The 10990-nt window shown below is 37.4% G+C and overlaps 1 protein-coding gene across 4 annotated transcripts in view; it reads left to right on the forward strand.

Moving 5' to 3' along the window:
- Positions 1–10209, forward strand: part of IL17REL (interleukin 17 receptor E like) — a 44502-nt gene extending 34293 nt beyond the window's left edge. For 3 of the 4 annotated variants that reach the window (XM_027639892.1, XM_027639893.1, XM_027639891.1), the window contains 7 exons: positions 1731–1778; positions 2439–2496; positions 2814–2959; positions 5549–5608; positions 6653–6710; positions 9179–9233; positions 10175–10209. In XM_027639892.1, coding sequence (XP_027495693.1) covers positions 1731–1778; positions 2439–2496; positions 2814–2959; positions 5549–5608; positions 6653–6710; positions 9179–9233; positions 10175–10202 — 453 coding nt within the window. In that variant the 3' untranslated portion in view covers positions 10203–10209. The remainder of the gene's footprint in view (positions 1–1730; positions 1779–2438; positions 2497–2813; positions 2960–5548; positions 5609–6652; positions 6711–9178; positions 9234–10174) is intronic. The other variant, XM_027639894.1, reaches the window with a different exon arrangement.
- Positions 10210–10990: the final 781 nt, after the last annotated feature.

Here is a 10990-nt window from a genome sequence, read left to right on the forward strand (position 1 = left end):
GGTAGGGCACAACTATTTTGTACCTAAGGTCTCTTTTAAGTGCCTTCCTAAAGCTGGTCCAATGTCTGGAAATTGTGGGTGCTGATATATTATGTCCCTTAGTTCTTCCAGGACTTCTTCTCTCAAGTAGAAAAGAGTTTTCAAATGCATGTGTCTTGAATGGCTTAATACTGGGTTTATGGCGTTCATTAGAATTCTGGCTTTCATCTTGAAAAGTAGCTTTCAAGCTTTCCTGATTGTGGAGAGAAGGCAGTAAACTTGAAGTAACAACTGAAAAGGCAAATAAAACCAAATACAAGTTCTTAATTTTTGAAACTTTTGAATTATTATTACTGTGATGACATAACTGGGGAGGGGGCTGGGGCTGACTCAAGACTTTTGAATGCTTTTTTAATTAGGAACTCCTGGCCGAGTGTTCAGTGATTGTTCAGATTCACCATTTTATGAGTTTCAACAAAGCTTTGATCTTTGAAAAACAAATTAATTGAATTTTACACATCTGAGTGATCTCTGGGGGATTAGTCATCTGCTGACAGCAAGCACAACTCATTGCTTGCAGGACAGAAAGAGAAAAAAAGAAAAAAAATGAGGTTTGGCTGCTAATGGTTATATCTGTAACCCAGATCAGAATCCAAGGTTAGTTTATTACAGAGAATGAGTATTTTTCTGTATTTACTCATTGCATTTAATGGATGAATATTAACATTAATCATAGAATAGCAGATTATCCTGAGTTGTGAGGGACCCAAAGGATCATCAACATTCACATACAGAATGAATTCCTCTTTTTTTAAATTAATTCTAAAAAGTTTGATATTGAATTTGGTCCATTTATTGCACTGTAGCCCTGAAAACAATCTCTGTAGTGTCCTGGAGACTGTTGCAGATTCCTCAGCTAGGGCCAGCTCCCCCAGTCAATCCACACACGCCACACACTCTAATACTGTGCACATGTACTGACTTAGGCCCCAAAGCTACATCACTCCTCTATCTAATGAGAGTGGGCCTTTGTGGATGACTATGCTGTCTCCAGGTCTGAGTGGACTCCTACAGAAGTATCTTCTGTGACCCTGTTGTAGATGCACCTCAGGACATATATTATGTTCTCAAAAAAGTTACAGGAAAGAAGCATTTGGCCATGATGCTGTGTGTTGTGCTCAGTCACTTAAGCAACAGTGTTTATTTAAGGAGAATCACTTATATATGTAGTAATTATTTACATGAGACAAGGCTTTTTATGGTGAAGCCCTTGGTGGGTAAAGAGTTGTTAATCATGAAAACAACATTTTGTGGATGGCTTAAGTGGATGTCTAAATTCATTTAACTGTTCTGGAATAGGGATATGGAAAATGGAAAGATTTCTGAACTGATGGTGGAACATTTTTGGGTGTATGTTTAAATGTTCTGCTGAGTTGTTGATGAGTGGCAAATGACTGAAATAAAATGACTGTGTAATAAGAATTTTGCACAGGAGCCCCCATGGAATCAATTAATTGAGCTCTAATGGGTCAGGCTGACTGTAAAAAATGGTACATGTTACAGATAAAAAGGAAATGATTCAGTAATCCATAGTAATGGTTGTTTCTAACTATTTCGTATGATTAATTTCCTGGGATGTTTATAAAGTAAACAAACCAGTTCCTTTCGCAGTAATCAAACCATGAAAATTTTGAATAATTGCTTTTGTGAAGCAAATGAAACTAGCTAATGCAGAATGCTCTGTCTTCAAGCAGGTTAAATATTCTCGTGTGGACACTCATCCGAGACTTTGCATGAAGGTAAAGGGATTTCTTTGTAAAACATATAGTAACTGCCTTCTTTCTGTCAGCTCTGAAAAAAAAAAAAAGCTGTTGATGTCCTTTAGGATCAATATTTTGTTTTGTAGCTCTCATGAATGGCAACTAAGAATGAAGGAAATGTGAAATATTAGATTAGAAGGTGATTGTTTGGAAGTGCAGTAGCAAGGATAGACAGGACACAGGCCAGATTGTGCCTTCTGTTTTTTCTGCTTAAGAAAAGCAGGAAAAAAATGTTCTTGGTCAGTGCAAATTCTGAAGAATGCACTCAAATTAATGTATTAAGTTTTCCATATTAAATATTTGAAAATAAAATTATCAACACAAAATTATCAGTACATTTACTGGAGTATCTTTTACTATTCTAGTTGAGAAAAAAATGCCACATAAGGGTAATACTGGCACATTATTGTTTTCTTTTAGATTACTTTTAAGTTGGTGGAACTAGAAGTTTCTGTCTATCAATACCTGAAGAATTAGGGGACCTAATTTAAGTCAAGGGTTAGAAGATATCACAGGGCAGAAAAGTTGTGAATCAATCTTCTGCAACGTTCTGGAATGCCCTGATCATCACTAGTTGAATATTTTGCCACAGATTGAAATGGAAAATTTGGTTTTCATAACAGATTTCTCTGATTTCAGTTTACAACCAAAAAAGGAACTTGGATTAAATGTCCATTTGCTCATGGAGAATTTCCAGGTAAACATATATTTTAAAAATTACATAATATTATATTGTGGCAGTCACTAGATATGAGCCTTCTCTGTTGAGATGTGTTCATAACACTGTAAGTTGTAAATTAAGTCAGAGATTTGACAGCTTACTACTTCTAAGTATGCCCAGTAGATCAAGTGTTTATCAGTATAAAAAGTAACTTGTGGGAATCAAAATAATTACCTGCATATCATTTGATAACACTTAACTAATACAAAAGGCTTTTATTATAGATATAAAAATTTATAATATAATATATGGCCCTTGTACATCTAAAAGCAAGTCTTTTCTCCTAATATCAGCTTGGAAAATGAGAACTGCTGCAGTTGCAGAGCAAATACAAGTTTTCTTCACATCCCAAACCAAAGCACAGTTCTCAGTGCTTGTGTGTAACAGGACGCAGATGGCCTCATGTGAATCTCTTGGGATGCACCATTCAGTCTCTGTGGTTTGTATATATTATTTCTTAAACATTGTAAGACTTCTGAACATATCTAACTGCATTCATTTGTTATTCCATTTATCATTCTGTAACTTGAATGCATTAATAAACCCATGCACGTACATATTGGAACAATTACTGGAACATTTTAGAAGCATGTAGTTCTAATTCTCATCTCACATTGAAACAAGAAATAAAGATCCCGGAGTTAAATGAGTCACATCAAAGGATGTGACTATTAAGTGGAACCTTCATATTCTTTTAATGTCATTTTTATAGTGTGGTATTTGTATTTTGCATATCGCAAATGTTACTGTTTAGTATTTCATGCATGGGTCACTGATACAGCTGACCTGGCAAATGTCACATCATGAAATGTAAGACTTGAGGCATCAATCTATGATGTACTTGAGCCACTCCAAATCTCACAGCTGCCAAAACAAACCCAACACACAAAAAAGCTAAGTTTTCAACCAAATTATCTTTTTGAGCCAACTGACTGTGTGACTACACTGGTTCTTCCAACAGCTGGGACAGAGCGGGAAGAGATTATGCGAGGGTGATATTTCTAATTCAGGCAGCAGTCAGTCATGAAATGAGAGCCTCATTCCTCTCTTGCAACTAAACCTATATCTCACACATTTTCAGTGCAGCACTGTGGCTTGCCCTTGGCCTTCAACCCTGCCTGCCAGTTACCTTGTTGGCCTGACCTGTGATCTACTGAGAGACACATCTGGAAAGTGAGGTCAAAGAGCAGAAGAGCGGCCATAGCATTATTTTTCAAATAGGACAATATTAGCAGGATAGATCCTAGTAGCTACTAGGGCCACCATGCTGAAAGACATCCTGCTGGTTCAGCAGCCAGCTCCTCAGCAGTCTTATGTCCACCCCTAAATGTGTGCTCCTGCTGTCTGCTCCCCAGATCAGGTATATGAGATGTTATATGATGGATTTTGAGAAATTTGAGAAATCCAGATGTTGCGATTTCAATTGTTCCTCCTCACTGTGCCCATTGACTTCACTTCACTGTAGGGGGATGTGCTTTAGAAGACACAAGCATGCCATAGCTCCTACACCTGTCCTCTCTTTAAGATGTATTCCATTGCCAGCTGTATTTCTTTGCCACTAAATGCAGGGACACACTGCAACTGTGCCTTTTCCAAGTGCTTCTGATGCTTTTAGTGAGCAGGGTGCACATACCAGGGGTTAGCTGAGAACTAGGCAGCTGTGAATAAAGACTTCTTAGACTCGAAGGGTTGGACACTGAATGGTGAATTTATTTTCTAATGAATCAGTTTAGGTCTTTATTGCACCTCCAGTCCTGAATGTAACAGAGCAGCTGTTAAAAGCAGAGTTTTCCAACTCAGCTTTGCTGTTCAAGCTTAGGACATGCTAAAGTGGAAGATGATAACTTGCTCCTCTAGGAGATCCCAGAACTGAATAATCATGGGGAAAGGCCTGGGAAAAATCAACTATCCTAATCAACACAGGCCAGAGAGGGCATCAGTGGTGATATCAAAAGTCTGTCCTAATGGAAAAAGGTATCTTGGGAATGATGTATTACTGGTAGAGATGGTGATCTGGACAGTAAAAGAGTTGTCAACACTATGTTCAGGGAACATATAGCAGCACTTTCCTTCAACTGTCTTATTTCACATTAAATCTGTGGAGTTTATACTTTCCTATGTGAATTGCTAAGTGAGGGGGTAATGGTGGAGCACCAATAAATCACAGTTAGGTATTGAATTTTGTGTTTCATGAAGGGGACTGATGTCCCTTCCAGCTCAGCATATTCTTTGATTCTGTGATTTAAAAATACTGGTTTTTTCCCTCTGGTACAAAGCTGTTATGTCCTCTGCTACTGTGACAGAAAGGGACCCCACATAAATTGCATACCATTCCTATCTCAACACCATGAGCAGTATATACAAAGTTTTCATCAAGACCTATCTCTGTGTTCCCAGAAACCAATGTTCATTCTCTATCTAGTAATCCTTGTTCAGTCATGCTCAAAAAAGAACATATTCACCTAATTTCCCCCCAATTATTTTAGGAGTTTGCCACACTGAAGAGAGTAGTGTAGGATTCATAACTATTGGTGGAGTAACTAACATTATTTTGAGGACAAACCATAATCAATCAAATATGAAGTGTCAGACCAGTTAATTTAGGACACTTTTACCCTAAGGCTCAACTTGTTCTCTGCATACAATGGGATGGGAAGTACAGAAGAACTGTAAAGAAAGGGTCATTCCTTTAACTCATGTACACCAGAGAAAAGAAGTGAAAATGGTGTGAAGTGAACATGGCATGAGCAGCCATGGCAGGGAGGGTGTCCACCTTATGATGCTCCATGAAATGCAGGAACATTAGCCTTCTCCCTGTGCTCCCACACTGTGCTTGGCAAAGTTACACTAGTTGCTTATGGTCACTGAGATCTGGGGCTATATCTGAAAATAAATAACATTTCATTAATTTTTGTGTCACGGTAGAACATGTAGCATTATTGGCAAACAAAGCAAATAGCTGGAGAGACACAATATGCTGTCATGGTATGGAAAATTGTATTTTTCAACTTCTTTTTTTCTTCATTAGGGAGATTCTGTATCAATAACTATGCCACAGGAAATGTATGGGTCAACAATTTGTATTCAGGTAAGTGTCTTGATTTTGCCAGGTACTCTGTACAAAATAAACAAATAAACAAATCTAAAAAAGAAAAGAAAACCAGCAGGTACTCTCTCTGCTTTCTCCTTCCAGCCAAATCTGATTACTGTGCAAATGGAGTTGGCAAAGAGCATTATTTATAGCTTGATGTGCTGCCACCACCTCTCATTGAGATGACATTAACAGAGAAATTGCTCTCCATGATCTTGCTCCTTTGTCAGTGGCAGATAAAGGGATATAATCAGGATATTGCTAATTCTCTCTTTATATGTTTCTTTGTAATAAAAAATTCCGAGCTATCAAAAGATCCAAGTAAACCATAGATGAATTTTTCAAAAATTGACATTAACTAGAAAAGGTGAGGCATATAGGAAACAGCACAGCAAGTGCACGGTGTGCTAGAATTAGCACTCCTGAAAGCAGAGTTGAGCAAATTATTTCTGACATTTTGCACACTATTTCTATAGCTGAACTTTAGTCAGACAACATTAATAGAAGATGAGCATGAAGCTGATAGGTTTATTCCTCTCTGGAGTTCTGGTTCTCAGCAGACACCAGGAGAAAAGAGACTGACAGCTGGAGCTGCGAGGCTCCAGCAGCTGCCCTGGGAGGCCCTTGTCAGCTTCACTTTCTGCTGCTAAGAAGAAAGAGGCAAGATGAAAGTGAGACTGGCAAGAGCCTTCTGAGTAAAGAGAGATGTTGTTCTTCTTTCCCTAGTGAGAAATCAAATTTGGTAGTAAGACTGATATTTTCCTCCATAAATTATTTATTTTGTAAATCAGACATCTGTCAGCATACAGTTCTCCCCCCTCAAAAAAAAGAAAAAGATTAGTTCTTTCATTTACAGACGTAAAAGTGATTGCAACTCACTTAATATACACTAGACCAGCAATATCCCTACGTGTTTATTTAAAACCAGATTAAAAATGCAGTCACTCGAGTAAACTAATAAAGCAATCTCATTTTTTCAGCACAAGTGCTTAGTAACAGTTCTGCTGAAGGGGAATAAGCCTCAATTCTTTCTTTTAAAAGGGCTGGAGAACAGACGTAGATTATTCAGTGCCACTGCAAATCTGTGATACCTACTGTGGTAAGTATGCATGATAACATAAGAAGCATTAGGTAGAACAGAAGCATTCTGTAGAAGAGAACATCTCAAGTGAAGTGTGTTTTCACTGGGAAACTGAGGTAGGATTCACTTGACTAAATGCAGATGTCTGCCTGAGAGCTAGATATGCTCAGCTTTATAGACAATGGACTCATACACCTCAAGTATCTTTAATTAGCTACTGCAAGGGCAACTTGTGTGGCTGGTTACTGTCTCTGCTTCCTGGGAGAATTTTCCATCCTATGCCAAGTTCTACGTGCCACACCTATATTTACCTTGCTGTCAGTACATGAGGTAACTGGTTAAAAACACTCTTTGGCAAGTAGGCACACAGTGCTGTCATTGCAGTGATTGCAGCACAGCCCTACTTGTGAGTTCCCCACCTCTGTAAATGGGACAGCAGCACTCGCCTCCCCACAGAAGTACCCTGAGTATATTATTATGATTTGAGGTACACTCAGATACGCCTATGGAGTCAGAATATTCCAAAATCTTCAAGCCCTGAAAGTAAGGCATTGTAGAAGTTAGTGAGTTCAGAGCAAACTAAGGCTGTGGGGTTCACAGTGAGGAGCGCAGGAGTGGATTGACTAGTTTAGAACTAAAAAGTCTGAAAGGAGTCAAGCAGAGAAAAGGCTCAGTCTGAGCATTGCCAAAAACACCTCTCCCCAAACCCACACAAACAGCCAACCTCCCTTCCTAGTTCATTGTAAACACAGTAATTCCTATGACAGATTTTCTCCGTTGTCTAAAAGCAGTTATCAGTTAACTACAGTTTCAGATTTGGAAGCCTGATACTAAAAAGCAGCAGGCTTAACTTTGTAGTCTAACTGTAGTTCCCTGTGTAAACATTTGTATAATGCTAGTTCAAGATTCTTCTCCACTGAAAAACTCATAACCAGCCTACTCAAGGTGAATCAATTAAATAATCAGTGTTGTGGTTCGTGTAGTCTGAATTCATTTTCATTATTCATATTTTCCATTTAACAAATGCAAAGAGTATGACAAAAACATGTAAAAAGGCTCCAGAGATGGCAGTCTGGGAATTCCCCTACACCTTATAGTAGGAGAGACTCGGTCTGCATAGTAAATGAAAGTAGCAGAATACTGAAAACTGACTAAAAAACTTTCTGGACACAGTGTTTGATTTAAGTGTTGAACTTTTTATCACAAGTTTTTTTTCCTGATGAACAGAGATTCAGAAAAAGTATATAAGAAACTGTGCACTTACCAAGAATATCAGAAATGTAATATGTGATCACTATGTTTATTGTACATAAACCTCATAGTTCATGGATTCTACCATAATTTGGCTTTGGGAGAACGTGGTCCACATTAGTCAGTGGATAAATCTATCTCTACCAGCTGACCAGGGTTCCCAAAACTTCCCTCTAAGGCAGATGGTATAAGTCAGTGTCAGAGGTAGGGTCACTGTAGTAGGTCAGTCTGTCTCACTGCTGTAATTACTACATTCTTAAAGACTTATCAGAAGTCATCATCTGCTTGTCAGATGTAAGATTTTTAATGTAACTGTAACAGCATTACCAGAAAGGACCTTTGTATTCTTAAAATGCTTACTTTCTGTAGTAAAGTTATTTCTTAAGCACTAGCCTGTTAAAACCAAGAGATGAAATTTTCTTAAAGACATCACTGAGGGTGATAAATGTTACACTGGGATGCTATTGCATTTGGACCTAAAATGTTAAGAAAAACCATTCACATGAGGGAGAAGAGTATATTAAAATTAAGATCTGTCCATAATCTGTGATAATATGGGTTATACAAAATGTCAAGGCCAATGACAAATAATCTTATAATGTCATAGTGAAATACTGAAAATATTTACTGCATACATCTCTGTAAAATAGAAATGTACATTGCTAAGTATTACTGTAAGAGATACTAAGCAGTGTCAGTGTGTCCAAAAGAGGCATGATGTTATTAAAATGTATTTTGTTATTGAAAACAAAGATTGTAGTGATAATAGTATCTATTATAAAAAATGGTCAGTGTAGCTAACCATCGTGAAGAGTGCTCTCTTCTCAGCTTCAAGGAGAGCTTTCTGGCATGTAGAATGCATTATTCTGCAATGGATTGCATTTTTATATATGCATAGCTGTACGTTGAGGATTAGAATGGCTTACTCTTATTTGCTCTACGATGGATGAAAATGGGAAAATAATGAGGTTTTTTTGTTTGTTTTGCATTTAATAATGATGTAGAGACAAAACTTTGTGTCCTTTTTAAATGTTATGTTTCCTTTGACCACTTTTCTGGACTCTGTTTAATAGAGCTAAGCATTTTGAGACAGTATTTCACCTATTAAAAAAAACCAAAACACAACCCTTATCTATTCTGAATGAAACAATAACCCAGATCAGTTCCTGTGAGAATAAATATGTGAATCATAATGAAAACAAAATGGCAACCTACATTTGAACTTGTTCCTTCAGGTTTTCACAATCAGTCTTATGGTGATGGAAATCCAGCAAATGCCATGACACACAGGTATCCATCCAATCTATAGTTTAAAACATCTGTTTGAGTTGATAGAGTTGTTAATCTTGAAACAATATCACTGGCCTCTCTATAGGAACAGAAGCAATGTCTGAGTGAACTTTGTATTAGCTAGAAAGAACATCAGGTTCTTATCTCTTCATTTTCCTTGTCCCCACTGAAGACATTCTTTGCTCCTGTGACTCTCTCCTCTTTCTCTCTCTCGATTGCAGTGTAGTTTGGCATCAGAGGTAGATGCCTTGCTGTGAAAGAGAGGATAAAGGGAGACAAATAACCAGTGGAAGTGAGAAGTTTGTAAACTAACAAGACGACCTTCAAGAGTTCTGGAACAAGCTCAGATTTGCTGAGCATATCAAGAACATTATTAGCACCTGTCCGCTGCTTTCTCACTGATGTTTTCAGGCAGATCAGTTCCCTCCATGCTCTCACTCATTAGACATGTCTGCTCAGCTGTTCCAATGCCTCTTGTCATTCCCACAGCCCTTTGCAAAACACATATCCTAGGCTATAGACAAATCAGTAATTAATGCAGTCCGTGCATACCCTTTCAGAGCCAACCTAGAGGAGTGGGAGCAACCTTGAAATCCAGAGAGAGTAGAGATGCTCTGAAAAACCCTTGTACAAAGATGGGGAAAAGATGCAGTCTTGCAAAATCTGTGCAAATCGTGTGGTTGAGAAGGGGCTACTGTCCTTGCTTTGAGCCAGTCTTTGGCTATTCCCTTGTCAGAAGATACCATTAAGAATAAAGTAGCTTGGTTTTGTTTATTTGTTCATCTGAGTACTGTTTGAAATGTGACAGTCAAGTCCACAAGCTGTAGAAAAATGATTAGATTTGTTATTTAATCCAACTAAATATGAATGCAGTGAACTTTTTCACACTTTTGAGAACCGCTCCCCAAACAATCTCCTTTCTTTTTCTGTTTTTCCCCTAGGATGAAGAGTGTGCAGTCCTTGCTTTGAATTTAACAATGTTTTCAAGGTCATCAGTATCTTCTTAACATCAAGTTGTATTTTGGAGCAACTTGTAAATCTTATCTAACTGGTCATCTGTCATATTAGCAGTTTCTGCTAGTTACTGTGAGATTATTCTCATGAGTGAAGAATTTCACAAGTTGAGCCTATCTTAAGATGACCAAAAGAAGTTAGATTATGATTCCTTATTTCTCAGTATTTCAAAACAAAGAATGTCTTAGATCGCTTTGAGAATCAAGTTTACACTTCCCATCTAAAGTAGTATTTCATATAAAATATGCTATAAATGAGTACTTTCATAGTACTTTGTGTACCTATAGAACAAGTATTCCAGATTTTCTTATTTGTAACCTTAATTTTTTAACCATATGCAAAAATTTTTGAGAAATGAAGAATGGAGAAAGTTTTCTCAGCTTAGTTACATTATTCTTCTTTGTAATTTCCTTCGTTTTCTGATGCCACTTTGATGAACTCACCACAACAGATTATATTGTTTAAATATATATAAGCTTTCTGTGCTTGTATTTGTGTTTGACTTGGAGACAACCTTCGTATTTGTCTGATATGGTACATGTCTTTGGTTTGATAGTTATTTAAAATTGTCTTGTGGAAATTCAACCTAGAAGGAAACAGTCCAATGGAAAGAATTGGAATATTTTTCTCCCATTATATGAGTAATTATATTAAATTGTTCAGAATAATATTAAACACTGATTATCAAACATTTGGCCTTTATTTCACTGAATAGTCCTGTCAAACATTCTTACTTCCTGTTG

This window comes from Corapipo altera, unplaced genomic scaffold (assembly GCF_003945725.1).
Source record: "Corapipo altera isolate COAL_440 unplaced genomic scaffold, ASM394572v1 1b, whole genome shotgun sequence".
Classification (NCBI taxonomy): Eukaryota; Metazoa; Chordata; class Aves; order Passeriformes; family Pipridae; genus Corapipo; species Corapipo altera.